At 47.4% G+C, this 21,541-nt stretch overlaps 1 protein-coding gene across 1 annotated transcript; it reads left to right on the top strand.

Annotated features, from left to right (window-relative positions):
• Positions 1-909: 909 nt before the first annotated feature.
• On the top strand, positions 910-20,194 carry LOC121579632 (H(+)/Cl(-) exchange transporter 5). The gene is made up of 13 exons (XM_041894393.2): positions 910-1,024; positions 1,476-1,610; positions 1,817-1,965; positions 13,589-13,688; positions 13,807-13,994; positions 14,082-14,204; positions 14,306-14,512; positions 15,033-15,113; positions 15,267-15,809; positions 15,928-16,114; positions 16,278-16,676; positions 17,410-17,626; positions 17,783-20,194. The coding sequence occupies exons 2-13, from the start codon at positions 1,484-1,486 to the stop codon at positions 17,871-17,873; spliced, it is 2,412 nt and encodes an 803-aa protein (XP_041750327.2). The 5' UTR covers positions 910-1,024; positions 1,476-1,483; the 3' UTR covers positions 17,874-20,194.
• The last annotated feature ends 1,347 nt before the right edge of the window (positions 20,195-21,541 follow it).

Below are 21,541 nucleotides of genomic sequence, written 5' to 3' on the forward strand. Positions count from 1 at the left end.
ATTGGTCGGCTACACATTTCGCAGATGTTATCGCAGGTGCAGCGAAATGCTTATGTTTCTAGCTCCAACAGTGCAGTAATACCTAACAATACAATACACACAAATCCCAAAAATACAAATAAAAAAATCAATAAATATTATAACAAGCAATGTCAGAGTCCGGAACACAAACACATACAGTCTGATGGCCTGATGATAGAAGCTGTTTTTCAGTCTCTCGGTCCCTCATACCCCAGACTAATTCTGTAGACCAGCCTACATGTCAATTGACTAAATTGGCTATCTAACATGTTGCATTCCAGTCATTGATTGCTGTGAAAGTACTGAACTGGTGAAGGTGATTTCACTTATCATATTGTTTTCACTTCATCCTTTGTCCAAAGATTGGTTGGTGCAGATGAAGCAGAGGTGCCAATGAGAGGTCACATATGCACTGTGGACATAGTTCGATTTGTTCAAATGAGATGGAGGGTACACTAGGATTATAACTCTCACCATTGTCTGTTCTGTGTTTATTTTCTAGAAAACAAGGACTCTAAAAATATATAGGTTGTTGGTTTTGAGGAGTCATTGAACCCTCTACACTGCATGCTTCAATAAATAGTGCTTGATTTCAATAGTGAACATATACCCAAATACTTAATGCCATTGCTGAACTTTCTTTGAGACTGTAATTTGATACATGGTCATCTGCATACATGCAAACAGGTCTGTGTGACGCCAATGGAATCATCATGGGCAAAGAGTTTGGGGACTGGACGAGGCATAATGTGAACCTTGTTTTCTGTACTGCTAGTCAATTAAAATCTACTCAATTTCCATTGTGATGGGTTTCTAACCAGAATCTTTGTGAAAATAAAGGAATAATCAATCACCGATAAACTAATAAGTATTAGCATCTGGGATCAGCTCTCAATGTCTGTCGTGGCAGGAAGTTGCTGGAATTTGGTTAGGATCTTTAAACCTCAGTGATAGGATAGGACAATAACAGATCAGAGTTCTCTGTCGAAATCCATCCGACGAAGTAATAACGATTTTTTAAAATGTATTAATATGATGTCAATAATATGTGCTTGCACAGGAACCTCTCTGCTTACTATTGCTTGCAAGGTTTATGAGTGTGTGGCTGAAGCTATCGAGCTAGCTAACTTAGCTAGCTGTCCAACCACCTATCTAGTTAGTTAACGACGTTAGATAGCTAGATAGCTTGCCGGTTGGAGACAGACGGGTTGATGTCAGTCAGTAGCTGGCTAGCTAACCAGAACAGCCAGGCGAACACAATAATAACTTAAAACAGACAGAGCTAAGTTAACTAGCCAACGTTAGTCTGATTGATTAACTAGCTAACGTACGTTAGCTCACGTCGTTAGGGCTCCGGGCCCGAGATGTAACTAGTATAGCGTATGTAGTTAGGTGGAGGATTCCTTTGAACTCTGCTTTTGGACCCTGACCTTATTCCGTGTGTGTTACGTCAGGATTGTCGATGGATAACACTGGATATTGCAACGAGAGTAGCACAAGTGACGAGGACATGGTGGAGATAGCAGGGGCAACATTAGACTTCTCTACCACAGAGGATGTACCACCCTTGGACCGAGACTATGGTTCTGGTAAGACAAAGGCCCATGTGTGTGCCTGTTTGTGTTGTAGTGATTTTACACACACATCTTTTGTGCCAAAACAAGTCCTGGGTATTGCAAATGTGTGATTTCGTTTTTTTGTTGTTGTATTAATTTAACACCATAATGTGTTTACCTCTGTCCTTTGAATCCCTCCTCTCTTTAAATCCTCACGTCTCTCCTCCCTTCTCTTCCAGGGGATAACCCAGGTATGGAGGAGGTGAACGGGGTGCCTAAGCTGATGGACCTGCTGGATGATCCCGTGCCAGGGGTGGGCACCTATGAGGACTTTAACACCATAGACTGGGTGCGGGAGAAGTCCAAAGACCGCGACCGCCACAGAGAGGTGACCCACATCTACTTATTTCTTAACCAACTTCCCAACCCTTATCAAAACACATGCCTCAAACAGGCTTCAGACTGTATCTATGTGTGCTGGTCCTCTTTCGTAGGTGTAGTAACACCACCTGTAGATGTTTAACGTGGCATTACTGTCTAAATCAAAAGTATCATAGTGTTATAACAACCATATTTATGTAAAAAGGTATACCCAAATGCGCATCAGCCCAGCTTAAACGTAAAAGGGGGGATCAGGTGTTCAACTGAGGCACTTGAAAATCCCCAAAACATCCCTTACCCCAGGATACTTCAACTGGTGACTATCCGGGAGAATAAAGAAAAAGGAGCACTGTTGCCGGGTAAATCTGATAGATTTATTGACGGGACAAACAAACAATAGGCTTACGTTTCGGCATGAATCGCCTTCATCAGAGCCTTGAATAGGAAAAATGGAGGCACCTACAGTATATACCCTCGCAGGGGACTGTCCCACTCATCATGTCAATACAGTCAGTAGTAGTAGTAGCAGCAACTACACAGGTTATTCAAATGAGGATGACCATCATTCAAGATTCCTACACAAATTCCACTTGAAAAGCAAAAGACAGAAATAAACAAAAAATATGAGAGAGCTGTTCATTCAGACCCTTTAGCTCGACGCAATCTAAGCAGTCGATCCAAAGTGCCTCTCTCTGTAACAATTTCCTCACAATATTGCCACCTCTGGAGGGAAGAGAAACTTTCTAAATTCCCCAGAATTTCAAGGTTGAGGCTGAGCCATGATTGGCATTCACATAATGCCGCACGATCGCATAGTCCATATTTTTTGTGTGGATAGCTGTTTTGTGTTCAGCTATTCTTAATTTGAGAACCCATTTTATCTGACAAGCCAACATGGGCATTTGAGCATGTAAACAACGTGTTGTGCTACAATTTATGAAGTATTTTATCTTGTATTCTTTACCCGAGCGTGGGTGATAGAATACTTTTGTGTCACTTGAGTTGGATAAATGTGTACAATATTAGAAAAGAACGGGTTAGATAAATAAATTAACAATGCTGTTTCTTCCCAGAAACCCCAAAACAAATTAGCATAATTTGGCGCAAATGCCGAAAAAGAGCCTACTGTAATAATTTAAAAAAAGTTAATAGATAATGCCATTTCGGTTAATGTCAAAATAAAACCAGAAGGGGGCAGCAGACCTTCAGGGTGTGTATCTACAGTGCATTCAGAAAGTATTCAGACCCCTTTTAGTTTTTCCACATTTTGTTACGTTACAGCCTTATTCTAAAATGGATTGAATAAAAAAATGTCCTTATCAATCTACACACAATACCCCATAATGGCAAAGCGAAAAAAGGTTTTTAGAAATTTTTGCAAAAAACCCAGAAATACCTTATTTACATAAGTATTCAGACCCTTTGCTATGAGACTCGAAATTGAGCTCAGGTGCATCCTGTTTCCATTGATAATCATTGAGATGTTTCTACAACTTGATTGGAGTCCACCTGTGGTAAATTCAATTGATTGGACATGATTTGGAAAGGCACACAGCTGTCTATATAAGGTCCCACAATTGACTGTGCATGTCAGAGTAAAAACCAAGCCATGAGATCGAAGGAATTGTCCGTAGAGCTCCGAGACAGGATTGTTTCAAGACAGAGATCTGGGGAAGGTTACCAAAAAATTTCTGCAGCATTGAAGGTCCCCAAGAACACAGTGGCCACCATCATTCTTAAATGGAAGAGGTTTGGAACCACCAAGACTCTTTCTAGAGCTGGCCGCTGTGATACAGCAGTATCGGCCAAACTGAGCAATCGGGGGAGAAGGGCGTTGGTCAGGGAGGTGACCAAGAACCCGATGGTCACTCTGACAGAGTTCCAGAGTTCCTCTGTGGAGATGGGAGAACCTTCCAGAAGGACAACCATCTCTGCAGCACTCTACCAATCAGGCCTTTATGGTAGAGTGGCCAGACGGAAGACACTCCTCAGTAAAAGGCACATGACAGCCCGCTTGGAGTTTGCCAAAAGGCACCTAAAGGACTCTCAGACCATGAGAAACAAGATTTTCTGGTTTGATGAAACCACGATTGAACTCTTTGGCCTGATGCAGAGCGTCACGTCTGGAGGAAACCAGGCACCGCTCATCACCTGGCAAATACCATCCCTACGGTGAAGCATGGTGGTGGCGTTTTTCAGCGGCTGGATCGAGAGAGAGAGAGATTAATGGCGCAAAGTACAGAGAGATCCTTGATGAAAACCTGCTCCAGAGCGCTCAGGACCTCAGACTGGGCGAAGGTTCAGCTTCCAACAGGACAACAACCCTAAGCACACAGCCAAGACAACGCAGGAGTGGCTTCGGGACAAGTCTCTGAATGTCCTTGAGTGGCCCAGCCAGAGCCCGGACTTGAACCCGATCAAACATCTCTGGAGAGACCTGAAAATAGCTGTCAGCGATGCTCCCCATCCAACCTGACAGAGCTTGGGAGGATCTGCAAAGAAGAATGGGAGAAACTCCCTAAATACAGGTGTGCCAAGCTTGTAGCATCATACCCAAGAAGACTCGAGGCTGTAATCGCTGCCAAAGTTGCTTCAACAAAGTACTGAGTAAAGGGTCTGAATACTTATGTAAATGTGATATTTTCATTTTTTTATTTTTTAATAAATTTGCAAAGAAATCTAGAAACCTGTTTTTGCTTTGTCATTATGGGGTATTGTGTGTAGATTGATGTTGGGGCAACATTTTAAAAAATCCATTTTAGAATAAGGCTGAAACGCAACAAAATGTGGAAGAAGTCGATGGGTTTGAATACTTTCCGAATGCACTGTATATCCTTGTATTGCTACTGCTGTATCATCAAATTAATTGTCTAAGTGAGTCTCAGAAATGGCTAATATGAATGTTATCTGATGTTAGCAAGTTTGTGATTTCATTAACCTTATTTCTAAGGCTACATATATTCATATGGGCTACTTTCAGCCCTTTCCTTGGGTAGCTTTTCAGAGAGGGACATAATATTGAAAAGAGCGAACACAGCAAGATAAAAAAATATACATTCAGCAGTCCGTTAATCCGCTGGTGTGTGTGTGTGCTGCGGGGTTGAAGCTACGAACACATAGGCTTGGTTCTCTCATCCCTTCCAGGCTTTTGGGAGGGAGGGTGGACAATGAGCCTGTCATAGCGGATGCAAGCAATGCCCCATGCGCTCTGGCAGCTTTCATGGCTAGGATACATTCTTTCCTCTTCTGGCGCATAGCTTCAGGATAGTCCTCGTTGAGGAAGATGTACGTTCCTCTCAAGTTCTTGGCTCTTTCCAGAACAGCTACCTTGTCCTTGAACCTCAGGAACTTGACCACTATCGGCCTGGGCCTGTCACCTGGGCTGGTGGTGGGTTTTCCAGTTCTGTGGGCGCGCTCCACCTCAATCTTCCTGTGGTCCATCTTCAGTTTCTCCGAGATAATTTCCCTCACTTTGTCCTCAGACTCCGTCCAGGTCTCATGTGGAGATTCTGCAATTCCGTCCACAACAATGTTGTTCCGCCTTGATTGTCCCTCGAAATAATCTGATTTCTCTGTCATTGTTATCATGGATTCACATACAGAACTGATGTCCTCTCTCAATGACTTACAAATTGCTGTCATCTTGCCGTTCTCATGTTTAATCTCATCGAGCTGACCCTGGGAGAACTGCAAACTGTTCTTCAGGTCCTGGACCTCTCTGGTCAGGTCGTCCATTCTTTTATTAGTTGACTCCACCAGTATTTGGACACAACACTTGAAGCAATTTTCTTGTTGTAACAACTGCTTGTAGAACTATTTATGTTTGTTTTAAATATCCTTCACCTGTGATAGAGACACCACTATCCTCAACGGTACTCCCCCCGACTTTGGTCATTGTCACGGTAGCAACGTAGGTTACGCTGTTACTCCTCGCAGTTCCAGACAGGACATGTTGCAGGGAAAATTTGAGAAAAAAAACAACAACAAACAGCAGGGATCTAGCCAGCCGCAAGCCCAGGAAAATCCGCAGTCCCAGCCACAATGGCTAACCGTGTCGCGGGCTGCGTTCAAGCCCTCAAGAAAAGCCTGCTAGCTTCATAGCTAGGCTAGCTGCTACGCCAAGCAGACCCTTGGTCGGCAGGATCACTGGACAGATAGTAGCGATCTCAGCAACTGATGCCAACCGCTTCGCGGGATCCAACCTCAAAGGGTAGCTAGCTATTCACTTTTTCAATAGACTTTCAAAACTTTCCAACAACAAACTTTCCATCAAACTTTCCACAACGTCAAACCGAGTTCTATATCGTGGAGCTCCGCCCCATAGGGGAGCTCTGCTCCTATTGGTTTACCCTCTGCCCTAGGGCAGAACAGCCTGAAGCAAAATTATGCACACACCTACAGCCAATGGGAGTACAGGTGTCCCTATATAAGGAACCCCGTTCCCTCAATCTGCCTCCCTTTTATCTTCAGCGACTGGACTAGAACTGAAGAAGCCATACGAAGACTCTAGAAAGAATTTCGCCGTTGACTGCCAGCCGTCAACGTCTTTCGCCATGAGCACACCTGGGGATTTCCCACCCCCAAAGGCCCTTTTAAGGGCCCTGTGTCGGTGTTCCACCATGGCTACCTCGGACCCCCACGACCTCTGCTTCGTGTGTTTGGGACCGCAGCACGCCGAGGATAGTCTCGACAACCCTCCTAATTGCGCCTCCTGCGCCCTCCTTACTATAAAGGAGAGGCAGCAGCGTCGGGCGTTCTTTATGAAGGACGTCCCTCTGGATGATGTAATGTCCTCACTCCTCTCTGCTTCAGAGGGGTCAGAGGACAGTGCGGTGTCGGAGGATGACAAGGAAGGCGCCGAGGCGGATATCCCAGTGGGACAATCCAGACTTCTGGCGCCTACCTTCAAAACCCCCTTTCATTCTGAAAGCGCGAGGTTAGAAGGATCCTTGTGCGATGACGACATGGGCTCTGCTAGGTCAGAAGCCCTGTCCGTCGCGGTAGCCTCTCTGCGCTCGGATTTTCCCGGGCTCATTGAGAAGGCTGCCACACGACTCGAGATTGCGCTGCCCCCAGTTCCCCTTCCTATGGAGGTGGACCTGATGGAGGGCGGCCCTTACTCCAAGCCGAGGAGGGCAGCTGAGCCAATGGCTCCAGCCTTGCCCTCTCTCGGCAAGTATGTCGAGGGTTCGTGGGGGACACCTCTGGCGGCGCGTTCGCCGGCCAGAGCGTATATCCCCTTCACTAGAGTGAGCGGCTATGAGTGGGCGGCTAAGGGAATCCCCAGGCTCGAGGGCGCCATGGCGGCGTTCCTAGTGCCGGGGTCGAGTCCCTGGGCAGCCTCCAAGAAGGCCACTCTGCCAGCACAAAGAGATAGGTTCACAGCCCAGTTGGCTGAGAAATCCTTTACGCTGGGAGCCCAGAGGCGTAGCAGCGGCAAACAATATCGCCCTCTCGCGGCCTCCCTGTCCCGTCTCACAACGGACAGGTCGGAGATGACCAGTGAGGAAGTGGAGGAGGCCTCCAGAATATCTGGAGCCATTCTACACCTGACGCAGGCGGTTGCCATATGCGCGGGAAGGACCATGGCCACCTCCGTGGTCACAGAACGACACCTCTGGCTTTCGATGACGGCCATGAAAGAGACCGACAGAGCGTCTCTACTCAACGCCCCGTCTCCAGCGAGGGCCTTTTTGGCCTCGCAGTGAAGGATGCGACGGAACGAATCGCCAGGCTGGACGAGGAGAGGAGGCACCTGGCCAAGCATTTGCCGCTGGCAATGAGGTCCAGCAAAGCCCCAGCTAAACCGTCCCATCTCCAACGCCCCCAACAGAGCTACAGTGAGGCGTCGGGCCAGGCGACAGACGCACACCACAGACAGCAGGAGAGCGAGCTCGGCCCCTCCAGCAGCGACGGTGGCAGCGACGGTCCCGCCAGCTAGAGAGGTTGTCACGAGACCAGCTTGGCAGCACCAGAAGGCCTCCCAGAAGCGCAAGCACCTCTGACGAGGCGAGGGGGAGAGGACGGAGAACGGCCCGGCGAGTTTCGCAGAAGGGCCTACTGTTCCCCCCACCCCACTGTTCAGGGCGTGGAGGGCTGTGTTGTACATTGTGTGAATAAAGAGATTGTTCTCATTGACATTGTCAAAGAAGGACATTTATTCCATAAGGTTCGGAACACTTCACGTTCTATGTTTCTCCCTCACCATCTTGAGCGCAGCCCAACCCACTTAGAGTGTGTAGCTGAGCGTGCTCAGGAGAGGAAAGGGGTAAAGGTAGCAAGGCGCAGCCTTAGCTCACCTAGTAAAGATCTCTTACTACAGACTCCTAGGAGCTCTGTAGTAAAGGTCTCACATAGTAGGCAGTTGCCTCTGTCCCAATGTGACATGAAGGCGCAGCCGCTAGCCGGGAGTGACGCCTTACTGCAGGCTAATGCCTCAGTTAGTGCAGATCAGACCCGTGCGACGTTCACGGAGAGCGGGAATACCAGGGCTACTAAGGTAGCCAAGGTATGGATGCCTCCGGTATATTCTGAACGTATCAATGCCCATGGCTCTGAGCGCAGCTCACCACACATTGAGTGTGTCGTTGAACAGCCGCATAAGACCAGTGAGGAGGCATTGTGGCTCCACCATGTGGTACCAGTCAGTGATCACATCTTTCAGACTCTGTTGAGTACTGCAATGAATGGGTCTCATGGCAAGCAGCAGTCTCAGTCAGACAATGACGTGATGACGCAATTGCTTTCCGGGGAGAACGCTCTGTCTCAGGCCAATGCCTCAGTCAGTGTAGTTCAGAACCGTGCTGCGTTCACGGAGGGCCGGATTACTGGAGTTACGGTCGTAACTAACGTATCAAGGCCCCCGATTCACCCAGAACGAGCTGAGGTTTCCTCTCCCTTTCGAGGGGGGCCCGCCTTGGGCTATTCCACCAGCTCAGTGCTGGGGAATAGCAGCGGCGAGGGCCATAGAGGAATACAGGTCCTTCCTACTGGATGCACCACAGCTTTGTGCGCGCCCGCTTTCTCTGCATCGCGGGCAGTGGCAACAAAGCTGTACCCTCTCACGCTGGCTAGATCAGACGTTGCAGAAGGGTTATGCCCTCCAATTCCATCGGACCCCACCCCCGTTCAGGGAGTGGTGAAACGGTGATGAAAACGCCAGACAAAGTAGCCGCTCTGATGTCAGAGATTACGGAACTTTTGGCGAAGGAGGCGGTCACAGTAGTTCCCCGAGAGCAAAGGAACAAAGGGCTGTATTCGCCCTATTTCCTAGTGCCCAAAAGGACGGGGGGAGTGAGGCCGATTTTGGATTTACGCATTCTCAACGAGAGCATAACCAAACGGTCCTTCCGAATGCTGACGACAAAACGTCTACTGGAATGTGTCCAGAAGGGAGACTTTTGTACAAGCATAGACCTAAAGGACGCGTACCTTCAGGTGCCGTTACAATCACGCCACAGAAAGTTTCTGCGGTTCGCATTTCAGGGGGTGGCGTACGAGTTCACGAGGATGCCGTTTGGGTACGCCCTGGCACCTCGAACTTTTTCCAAATGTGTGGAGGCGGCATTGGGACCACTGCGTCGTCAGGGGATAAGGATATTAGCCTACCTAGACGACCGGCTGGTTCTCGCCCCGTCAGCAGAGCTGGCGTTCACTCACACGACACAGACGGTGATTCATCTCACGCGTCTGGGGTTCGCTGTGAATTGGAAAAAGAGCGCACCCTGGCCCAGTCATCAGATTGTCTACCTGGGACTACAGCTAGACACTGTAATGATGAGGGCTCGAATTTCGGACCCTCGAAGGGCAGCATTGTTACTAGCCCTGAGGAGGTGTCGTCCGAATCACACAGTAACGGCGCTATCGATCATGTCACTTTTGGGTCTCATGTCGGCAGCCCACTCTGTGGTCCCGCTGGGGCCTCTGCACATGCGCAGAACACAGCGGTGGTTCGCCCAACTAAGACTAGACCCAGTGCGTCAACGTCATCGGTTGGTGGTGGTTCCTCTCTCGCTAAGAGCAGACCTGGACTATTGGAGGAACCCGTGCGTTCTCACGCACGGAGTCCTGATGGGCAAGGTGTCATTCCACATTCCAGTGTTTACAGATGCCTCTCTGACTGGATGGGGAGGGACATGTCAGTCTCAAGCGATAGGAGGTGCATGGCCTCAATCAGGTCGTCACATCAACCTCCTAGAGTTGGAAAAGGTTCGACTGGTTTTGACCCACTTCGCGTCTACCCTTCGGGGTCGCGATGTGTTGGTCTGGTCAGACAACCGGACCACAGTGGCTCACATAAACCGCCAGGGAGGAGTCAGGTCTCCTGCTCTCCATTGGGCGGCAATGGAATTGTGGCTGTGGGCTCACAAGCACCTTCGCTCGTTGAGAGCAGCGCACATTCCGGGCTACTTGAACGTAGGGGCAGACCTCATGTCAAGAGGGGGTCCTCGAGACGACGAGTGGTGTCTGCACCCGGACATTGTTCTCACGAATCGGGAACAATTCGGGAGAGCCGAGGTGGACCTGTTCGCGTCACGTGTGAACGCGCAGTGTCCCCTATGGTTCTCTCTGAGAAACCAGGACGAACCGCCATTGGGAAGAGACGCATTTGCGCACTACCCGTGGCCGAAAGTTCTCCTGTATGCATTCCCTCCGCTGTCTTACATTCTCCCACTGCTAGCCAGGGTGAGGTCAGAGGAGCTGTCAGTGATACTGATAGCGCCCGATCGCCCGGGGGCTCCGTGGTTTGCGGAGATGAGTCAGATGTTGATTGCGCCACCATGGCCAATTCCACATCGACGAGACGCGTTGACCCAGGCGGGAGGCTCGATAGGGCAGTGGCCCATAATCGGCCAACCACTGAGGGCTTGGTTCCTGAATGGGACAGGTTGAGGCGCCGTGGGTTATCTGATGCAGTGATCAGAACCATACAGGGCGCAAGAGCCAGTTCCACTTCTAAGGTGTATACCAGCAGATGGAATGTTTTCTCACAATGGTGTGACACACAGGACGTGGACCCCATGAGCTGTCAGGTAGAGAGTGTGCTCTCATTCCTGCAGTTTATGTTTGATAAGCAGAAATCGCCCTCCACCATTCGGGTGTTTGCAGCGGCAATTTCAGCTGGTCATGAAGGGTTTAACGGGAAAAACGTGTTCAGTCACCCATTAGTGAAACGTTTCTTATTGGGAACGCTGACGGCTTAGGCCGAGGCCTAGAGCTACGCTGCCCAAGTGGGATTTGGACTTGGTTCTCGAGCGTTATGTAAGTCGCCGTTCGAGCCATTGAGTCAAATACCCCTCAAGATGCTGTCTATCAAGACGGCGCTGTTGCTCGCCTTGACTACCGCTAAGCGGGTCAGTGATTTGTGTGCACTGTCGACGAGACCCGACTGCATTGCCATCAATGGCGATCTGAGCAGAGCGGTGTTACGTCCTAATCCGGCATTTGTGCCGAAGGTTATTAACAGTGCATATAGATCACAGATCGTGGAATTGTGGGCTTTTCATCCCCCTCCCCATGGGGAGAGGAGTGAGGAAAGGCTTCATTGTCTGTGCCCAGTACGCGCTTTGGCGTGCTACATTGAGCGCACAGCAGCGGTTAGGTCATCGCCTCAGCTGTTTGTGTGTCACGGTGCGGCTGCATTAGGTAGACCACTTTCAAAACAGCGATTGTCTCATTGGCTTTGTGAAGGAATTGAGACGGCGTACGAGGCGGCGGGGCAACAACCGCCTCAGGGTATTAAAGCGCACTCCACTCGTGGAGTAGCAGCTTCCACTGCCCTCTTCAGAGGTACAGAGGTAGTGGATATTTGTAGAGCGGCGTCTTGGTCGACACCGTCTCCTTTTATCCGTTTCTATCTGTTGGATATGTCTTCTAACTCTTTGGCTCGATCTGTACTCAGCGTGGCTGAAGGGAGATCTTGAGAAAGAAACAGAGAAAGAAAGCAGGATTGTGACCATGTTCATAAATCCGTTTTTATTAGAGGAGACATATTATGGCACGTTTTTTCCAACCCTTTAGCTCGGTCGGCATTCAGTAGAGCTGAAGGGCGATTTTGAGCTAAAAGGAGAGGACAGAGCAGGACCTTGGACAGGTTCCAATCAGGTCCGCCTTGGTTAGGAAAACGTGTTATGTCAGAATAGGCTTTTTAACTTTCAAGTTCGATTGCACTCAGCATAGCTGAAGGAGAATCTTGAGCTAGAGGAAAGAGAAGCAGGACGATAGACAGGTCTCTATCAGGTCCGCTTCGATGAAAAGCTACCTGTAGCATGTCTCTTGACTCAGGGTCAGTACATAGAGACATGTATTGAACTGACAGAATGTGAGGTCATCTATCTGATTTAGATAGTATGACTTATATATTTTGTTCCTGCCTACTAATCTCTGGGTTCCAGTGAGTGAGTAGGGCGGTCTGTTGGACACTTAATGTAGAGTGACTGATGTCATTCCATTAGTGGACGATAGTGTTGTCACAGAATATTGAGGCACGGCTATCTGCTGGTACAGATTAGCACGGCGTCTATTCTGATGATCTGCCCACTAGCCATTGGCATTGCCATTGAGCTAGATGGGGCGGATCTATAACCAATGACGCGGTATATTGTGACGCCCGGGTGGGTCTTTTAGTCGCAGTATTGCGGAAATTGGTTGCAGCCATTGCTGGGCTTGACCTATTCTCATTTTGAAGGGGATGTGTTAGGTTCGGCAGGGGGTACATTTTGGAGCGTTTCGCTCCGCCTTAAACCAATAGGAGCAGAGCTCCCCTATGGGGCGGAGCTCCACGATATAGAACGACTAGTTACCGGAGTGTAACTCCAGTTCTATGAGTGGAGCGGAGCCCCATAGGACTTAAGGCCCTACCGACCCTCTCTAGTCTCGCTGAAGATAATATCTCGGGAGGCAGATTGAGGGAACGGGGTTCCTTATATAGGGACACCTGTACTCCCATTGGCTGTAGGTGTGTGCATAATTTTGCTTCAGGCTGTTCTGCCCTAGGGCAGAGGGTAAACCAATAGGAGCAGAGCTCCCCTATGGGGCTCCGCTCCACTCATAGAACTGGAGTTACACTCCGGTAACTAGTCGTTCTCCCTCGTTCTGCGTTCAACAGAAAGTGACATGAGCACTCTGTAGTAGCACTCTGTTGCATTATCTCTGTCTCTGCTTTTGTCTTTTCAATGACAAGCAACATGAGATCCAGAGAGCATTTGTTCAAAATATTCTCTCATCTCCGCATAAAATGACTGTCTTCTAAGCCAAAAGCGGGGGCCTTGTTAATTATATGCCGCCGAGGGGTACTCTGATAGAGCAATAGAATGTCAAAATAGGCAACTCTCTTTCTCTGTTCTTCCAAGTCTGTTTAATTTGCCAATGTCAATATTGGGTTCGATTGGCTCGGTGAGATCTTGGAAGAGTGAATGTGGAAGTATAATGCTCTTCCTTATAAGAAGAGTATCAGATCTCTTCTTTGTACTTATTTCGGCAAAATGGCTCATTGTAAAATCCCTTTGTGGCTGTAGGCAAGCTGCGGGGGTTTGTGTGGGTGTCCTCCACAAACCGCCAAAGTAGAACAATGGGAAAAGGGTATACTGAAAAGCACTTCAGCCCAGCTGAATATTTGTCTTTCTCTGTAGATTACCAGTAAAAGCAAAGAGTCCACATGGGCGCTGGTGAAGAGTGTCAGTGATGCCTTCTCTGGATGGCTGCTCATGCTGCTGATTGGACTCATGTCAGGTCAGTCTAAATGGATACAGACATACTTTTTAATTTGATTCCTTCTACTAAGCCCCACACAGCAGCACCCCTGGAAGCCATTGATTGTGTTAGTAATTGACCTTGTGGTCTATTCCAGGCGCATTGGCAGGTGGGATCGACATATCAGCCCACTGGATGACAGACCTCAAGGAAGGGGTTTGTCTGAACGGGTTCTGGTTCAACCATGAGCACTGCTGTTGGACCTCCAACGAGACTACCTTCCAGGAGAGGGACAAGTGTCCCCAGTGGAAAAGCTGGGCCGAGCTCATCATCGGCACAACAGAGGTGGGTTAAAATTGTACTACTTGACCCATTTGTTTTTGTTTTATGTGAGTATTTTGGTCAGTCTTATTGTGACATTTTTCACTGCAGGGTCCCTTTGCGTACATTATGAACTACCTAATGTATGTGTGCTGGGCTCTACTATTCTCCTTCCTGGCTGTGACACTGGTCAGGGCCTTCGCCCCTTATGCCTGTGGCTCTGGAATCCCAGAGGTAAGACTACATTATGCCTCTTGCCTTACTTGACACGTCTTCTTTTGAAATAGGACAAATGATGTGGGTCATTTACCCATGCTATTTATTTTCTCCCCCAGATCAAAACCATATTGAGTGGGTTTATCATCCGAGGGTACCTGGGGAAGTGGACCCTGGTGATCAAGACCATCACCCTAGTCCTGGCTGTGTCGTCAGGGCTCAGCCTGGGGAAGGAGGGACCCCTAGTCCACGTGGCCTGCTGCTGTGGCAACATCCTCTGCCACCTCTTCACTAAGTACCGCAAGAACGAGGCCAAACGCAGAGAGGTGAGGATCAATAGTAGTGGGTTATTCACAAACATCTAAAGGTTTTAAATGGATGGACAGGTTAACCTTTGACAGTCCTTTTCAAGGAACTGGCACAACTTGCAAAAACTATGACCACTGATGTTGTTTTGCGTTGACTCTGAAATCAAGCTGTGTCAAAAGAATGTGAGAGAGCCTCAAGTCAGACTCAGCACGGGAAACCCCCATGAAGTATAAATAGCCTGTAGATGGTCTCATGGATTTACGATTTCAACAAACAAAACCCCAAGGTGATATTTGTTCTCCCCTGCCACAGCGAGACAGTATGAATGGAAGTGCAATGCCACAATTATGCAGTGACTCTTTCTCAATTCTGTAAACATTGTGCCTGAGATTTTATTTCCAACACAGAGATATTTTGCATTGATTCATGGCATTATATTAGCTGTTATTCAGCTTTGTTGCTGAGCTGTGTGCTATAAAGCCTTAATGTAGTGACACATTGATCACCTTCCTTCCTCTCCTTGGTTGTTTGTGTCAGGTTCTGTCAGCTGCTGCTGCCGTTGGTGTGTCTGTGGCTTTTGGTGCCCCCATAGGAGGAGTGCTCTTCAGTCTGGAGGAGGTAACAAGTGCCTTGACTTCCTCTTTTTATGCAAATCTGTGTTTTATGACTGTAAGTTGAAACACTCCTAAAGTTAACTTGAACGTTAAATTCAAATGTTAACGTTTGACTAAGAGCACCGTGTAACTGTCCGTCTCCTCATGGTCCTGTCAGGTGAGCTACTATTTCCCTCTGAAGACGCTGTGGCGGTCGTTCTTCGCGGCCCTGGTGGCAGCCTTCACCCTGCGCTCCATCAACCCGTTTGGCAACAGCCGCCTGGTGCTGTTCTACGTGGAGTTCCACACCCCCTGGCATCTCCTGGAGCTCATACCCTTCATCCTCCTTGGCATCTTCGGCGGCATCTGGGGCGCCTTCTTCATCCGAGGCAACATCGCATGGTGCCGGCGGCGTAAGACCACGTGGCTGGGCCACTATCCGGTCCTGGAGGTGCTGGTTGTCACCGCGATCACGGCGGTGGTGGCTTTCCCTAACAGCTACACACGCACCAGCACCAGTGAGCTCATCTCTGAGCTCTTCAACGATTGTGGCCTGCTGGACTCCTCCAAGCTGTGCAACTATGACAACGCCAACGTCACCAAGAGCAGCAACGAGCTGCCGGACCGTCCGGCTGGAGATGACGTCTACACGGCCATGTGGCAGCTGTCCCTGGCCCTTGTCTTTAAGATGCTAATTACCGTGGTTACCTTCGGCATGAAGGTACTGGAAGACCTCATCCTCCTACCATAGCCTGTCTATATGGCACATCAATGAGAGCAATGAGAGCTCTTCCATGTGATTTGAGTATTAATATAACAATGTCTTTCCGTTCCTCCAGGTGCCTTCTGGTCTGTTCATTCCCAGTATGGCGGTGGGGGCGATCGCAGGCAGGCTGCTGGGGATAGGCATGGAGCAGCTGGCTTACTACCACCATGACTGGGTGATCTTCAGGGGCTGGTGCTCCCCTGGTGCTGACTGCATCACCCCAGGCCTCTATGCCATGGTGGGGGCTGCTGCCTGCTTAGGTAAGGCCTGCACGGGTACTGGATGTTGGCACCTTGCATGTTTAAGAGCGTTTTCTTCACTTGTTTTTGTCTTTACTCTGAACTTCTTTTTCCTGGTTAAATGTTGCTATCTTGAGGCTATGCCTAATGTTTTCTGCCTCCACCCCTCTCTCTGTGCCCACAGGTGGGGTGACCCGCATGACCGTGTCCCTGGTGGTCATCATGTTCGAGCTGACCGGAGGGCTGGAGTACATCGTGCCCCTGATGGCGGCGGCCATGACCAGTAAATGGGTGGCGGACGCCATCGGGCGCGAGGGCATCTACGAGGCTCACATCCGCCTCAACGGGTACCCCTTCCTGGAGGCCAAGGAGGAGTTCAGCCATAAGACCCTAGCCATGGACGTGATGCGGCCGCGTCGCAGTGACCCGCCGCTCTCCGTACTGACCCAGGACGGCATGACGGTAGAGGACGTGGAGACCATGATCACAGAGACCACCTACAGCGGTTTCCCCGTGGTGGTCTCCCACGAGTCCCAGCGCCTGGTAGGCTTCGTGCTGCGCAGGGACCTCACCATCTCCATAGGTAGGGATAATAGGTCATCATATGTCGTGCTAGATGCTGGCTTTTGACCAACATGTTCACTGTTATCAAAACAGTGAGTATGGTTACATGCACACAATAATGCAATTATTGTGGATAGTCAGATGAATGTAATAGTTCGATTCAAATGTTTACATGCTTTGCAAGAAGAATGATTTCCCTAATTATCCTGTTTACAAGGACACATCTGAAATCAGGTTACCTGATGGCACTCTGATAAATGCAGAAAATCGCCAATCAAAATAAACGTTCTTCCACAGCGGCCATGTTATTTTTGTAAAGCATATTTGAGTTCGGACATATAAAGTTTGTATGTGAAAACTACTGCTAAGACGCATACATTCAGTTGTTCCGAACTCACTTCACTCGTGCTAAAGAGGGAGGCTCGCTCGGCTGGTGCGATCACATGAGCAGATCAAATACACTGCTTGAACGCCGATTATGGTGTTTACATGTCCTAATAATTTGAACGATTTATCTGAAAACCAGGTGTTTTAATCGGCGTATGCTTACTTCGATTTTGACCTTATGCCGATTAAGATAAACAGAGTAAGGTGTTTACATGACTATTGTAATCTGCCTACTGCCATAGTCAGTTGAATATCGAATTATTAATGTGCATGTAAACATACTCAATGTCATTAGCAGTGTAATTAACACATTTTTGGTCTATTTGTCTCTGTCACTCCTCTGTAAACCCTCTCTCCCCTCTCAGAGAATGCCAGACAGCGTCAGGATGGGATAGTGAGCACCTCCAGGATCTTCTTCACGGAGTACACGCCCCCTCAGCCCCCCAGCAGCCCCCCTCCTCTGAAGCTCCGGGGCATCATGGACCTTAGTCCCTTCACTGTCACAGACCACACCGCCATGGACATTGTGGTGGACATCTTCAGGAAGCTGGGCCTGCGCCAATGCCTCATCACACACAATGGGTAAGACACCTGCTACTGAGAACTAGCTATGTCGCTAGGAACCACTACTTATATACATTTCATGAGTAGAACTGAACAGAAACCCCAAGACAGACACAAATAGTGGCAGAACTTACTTATGTATTGTATATGGTTTTGTCCCTGTCTCTTTTGCAGTCGGTTGCTGGGGATTATCACAAAAAAGGACATTCTGAAGCATGTGGCCCAGATAGCCAAACGGGACCCAGACTCGATCCTCTTCAACTGATGCTTCGCTACCAGCTGCAGCACCTTTGGCCAGGCATCACTGTGGAACCACAGCTTTTACCCAGGCCTGTCTCCAGGCCAACTCCATTGCAATACGTTCATGTCTAACTAGTGGTTTCCTCCCACTTTGAAAACATTGCAGTGACAACTGGCCACTTCATTAGAACTATGGAGGTAGAGGAGTCATTGGACTTCAACAGCAAGCTGGCTTTCCAGGATTGACCCAAACGATGAACTGGATTTAGAAAAAGTGTATGACTTGTTAAATGACTGTCGGTAACTGTGAGAGTATTTTTCCTTGGCCGTATAGGCAGGAGTGGTCTTCCTCTTCAGTTGTTCAGGTATAGCATGTGTCTCTAGAGACTAAGGAGCCTAAAGGAGCTGAGACCAAATCTGGAATCTTGAGGTATTAACAAAACCACTGCCATGGAAATCTTAACCCATACAATCACTAAGCTAGGAGTGGAAATTATCAGCTTCAACCTATCAAAACACCATGAGGAAAATCACAGTTGAAATTGTGAAGTCACTGTCTGCCTAAAATATTTGTTGATGTTGAAATGTTGAAGTATTTTCCCTGGTGTTATAGCTATCACTGTTTAGCTCTACAGAAATGTTTATTTTCTTGGCAATGTCTTTTTTTGTCATGTAACGGGTGGTGGTTTTGACACAGACCTGGAGATGTCTTCGTACAGACACAATCTAATAGACTAGACTAAAATAACCTTCCTCTGAAACATGCATGCTGTGGTTATCCGCTTTGACCACAGGGAGGCACTACTGTGCACTATTCTGCGATCACATGTATATTTCTTTGCAAAATCAATTTCCTGCATATTATGCGATGGCTTGCAAATTTGACCAATCACCGCACAATTTCCACATAAAACAGTCAAATTATCATAAGCACATGCAAAATGTCAGATTTGCCACAGCAAAATCAAGCATTTTGACCTGCAAATATCACCAAAAATCCCAGCGAAATCCAGGAGGGACTGATTTATGAAACTTTACTACCAACTGATCAGTAACAAACACTCAAAAGTGCAATCATGAAAATATGAATTGTATTACTCATTTTGAATATGCACCCCTATATTTCTGAGCTTTAAGACCTTTTCAGTGAATAGTATTTATTGCATAAGTTTATGGAGCACACTACAGAATCATAAAGTCAGTGACTAACTGTAAGTCGCTCTGGATAAGAGCGTCTGCTAAATGACTAAAATGTAATGATCAGGCAGTCTTGAGGTCATGGACAATATCAGTGTTGGTGTGTGAGGGGATGATTGAGAGAGGGAGAGGTCTCCAGTATGTCACATCTCATATCATCCTCCTGTTATCTCTTCGTCTGTCTATGGTCTGGGAGGGGCATGTGTTCTTGTTGCTCTTCCTTGCTAAGGCCCAGGCAACGGCGTCCGGATCTAGAGACAGGACTGGCCTGTCAACACTAGTGAAGAACTCTAGATTTCTTCTCCCTCTTACCTCATTATCTTACTGTCTCACGAAGCTCTCACGTCTTGCCCTCCCTACAACAAAGTCCACACTAAGAATGAAAAATGTATGCACTCACTAACTGTAAGTTGCTCTGGATAAGAGCGTCTGCTAAATGACTAAAATGTCAAATGTAAGAATGAGCAACTGAAATGTAGCATAGTCTCTTAAACATGAACTAAGCTGAGGAACCTGCCCTGTGAGAAATTCTTAACTCTCACTTTTACCTTGAGCAGGTTGATGGTGGCCATTCTTAAGCTAGATTCATGGATTCCTTGACATCCTGTCTTATCCATAAGTGTCTCCATTGTTGTATTACTTGTATACCGTAGTTCATTACATCAGTAAAAGGCTTAACTGTAGGGTCTCATAGAGGTAAACACATTTCATTTTAAAGCATTTCATTAAAAAAATTAAGTACTTATCAGTTTTTTCGGGGGGTGTAGCTACAGTTACGTTATCAAACTGTGTGTCTGTATTTGTATTTATGCCATGTGCAATGGTTTTGTATCACTACCATCTGCAATGGTTTTGTATCACTACCATCTGCAATGGTTTTGTATCACTACCATCTGCAATGGTTTTGTATCACCACCATCTGCAATGGTTTTGTATCACCACCATCTGCAATGGTTTTGTATCACCACCATCTGCAATGGTTTTGTATCACCACCATCTGCAATGGTTTTGTATCACCACCATCTGCAATGGTTTTGTATCACTACCATCTCATGTAAAGGTGCAACTGAGATTCAAAAATGTGAAATATTAATAATTTATTCCCTGTCATTTCAACTTTGCTACAAATTAAAACAATGTTAACCTTCACATGAGTAGATACGTGCTCTTTGTGCCCAGTTACTCACCAACAAGTACAGTACACAAGTTTGGAGTCATTCTCACTCTAACATCATGAACCCATTAAGTCCCTCCCTGAGGGTCTAACCAGAGTATAATTCACTGCTGTGGGCTTTGTGTGAATGGCCTGGGTGACCTTCCATGCCTGTCATGAGAAAGTGACAGGAAGATGTCTAGACAGTAAATCATGTTTATTGTTTCAAGCAATAGACAAATACACAGTCAAAAAAAGTCACTATTTTTAGACATTGCCAACATTTTACGTCAATAACACATTGTCCATTTTAGGATATGGCTCTGCATAGTACTTAACAGGAAGTTCAAACTTGATTCAGACAATACTTATTACTGTTCTACTGTCCAGCTCGGAATCTTTGTATGACTAAAGAATAGTACAGGTATCTGGTTAACTGCAGTAATCCGTAATAGCTCCACCCACAGTAAAGAACAACCTAAAGTTGTTGCTGAACCCCCCCCAGTAATTACTGCAGTTAAGTTCTAAGCAGAAAAAATTGCAGAATTCTCAGTATGATGAAGGTCTCCCAAGAGGGCTATTACCAAAATCCCTTGGAGCCTTACTGACACCCATTAAAAAAGGTTTTGTACAAACTACAAGATCATGGCAGGATCAACAAGACCTTCATTGTTCCTTGTTTTTACCCCTCAAGAGCCCATTGTTTGTTTGTTATCCATAATTAACTATAGTTATGAAACCACATCCATCACAAAGCTTGTCATTTTATTCTCAATAGGTACATTCAACATTAAAAGAACCCTCCTGGTGCATGAGTGCTTGTTTAGTGCCTGTTACGGGTCAAATCAGAACAGAAGAGTGGTTCCTTATGGACACCAGAGCTTTAGTTATCTTTGGTGGCTGGTAGTGCTGCATACCTCTACATACAGTATCTGGGGAGAATTCACATATTTCTTTACCTCTTCCCTCAGTGCTGGTGATACTTATTAGTGATTGTGCTACAGTACCAAAGTGGGATGCCAATTAGTCCACACCACCCCATTCTAATGTAGAGTCGTTGATGCCAATTAGTCCACACCACCCCATTCTAATGTAGAGTCGTTGATGCCAATTAGTCCACACCACCCCATTCTAATGTAGAGTCGTTGATGCCAATTAGTCCACACCACCCCATTCTAATGTAGAGTCGTTGATGCCAATTAGTCCACACCACCCCATTCTAATGTAGAGTCGTTGATGCCAATTAGTCCACACCACCCCATTCTAATGTAGAGTCGTTGATGCCAATTAGTCCACACCACCCCATTCTAATGTAGAGTCGTTGATGCCAATTAGTCCACACC

The sequence above is a fragment of the Coregonus clupeaformis genome, chromosome 13 (genome assembly GCF_020615455.1).
Source record: "Coregonus clupeaformis isolate EN_2021a chromosome 13, ASM2061545v1, whole genome shotgun sequence".
Taxonomy (NCBI): Eukaryota; Metazoa; Chordata; class Actinopteri; order Salmoniformes; family Salmonidae; genus Coregonus; species Coregonus clupeaformis.

Excerpts from the sequence above, each read along its gene's own strand:
- LOC121579632 (XM_041894393.2), top strand. The coding sequence starts at position 1,484 with ATGGATAACACTGGATATTGCAACGAGAGTAGCACAAGTGACGAGGAC. Across the intron at positions 15,810-15,927 it reads TGGTTACCTTCGGCATGAAG|GTGCCTTCTGGTCTGTTCAT; the intron begins GTACTGGAAGAC and ends CCGTTCCTCCAG. Across the intron at positions 17,627-17,782 it reads TGCCTCATCACACACAATGG|TCGGTTGCTGGGGATTATCA; the intron begins GTAAGACACCTG and ends TCTCTTTTGCAG.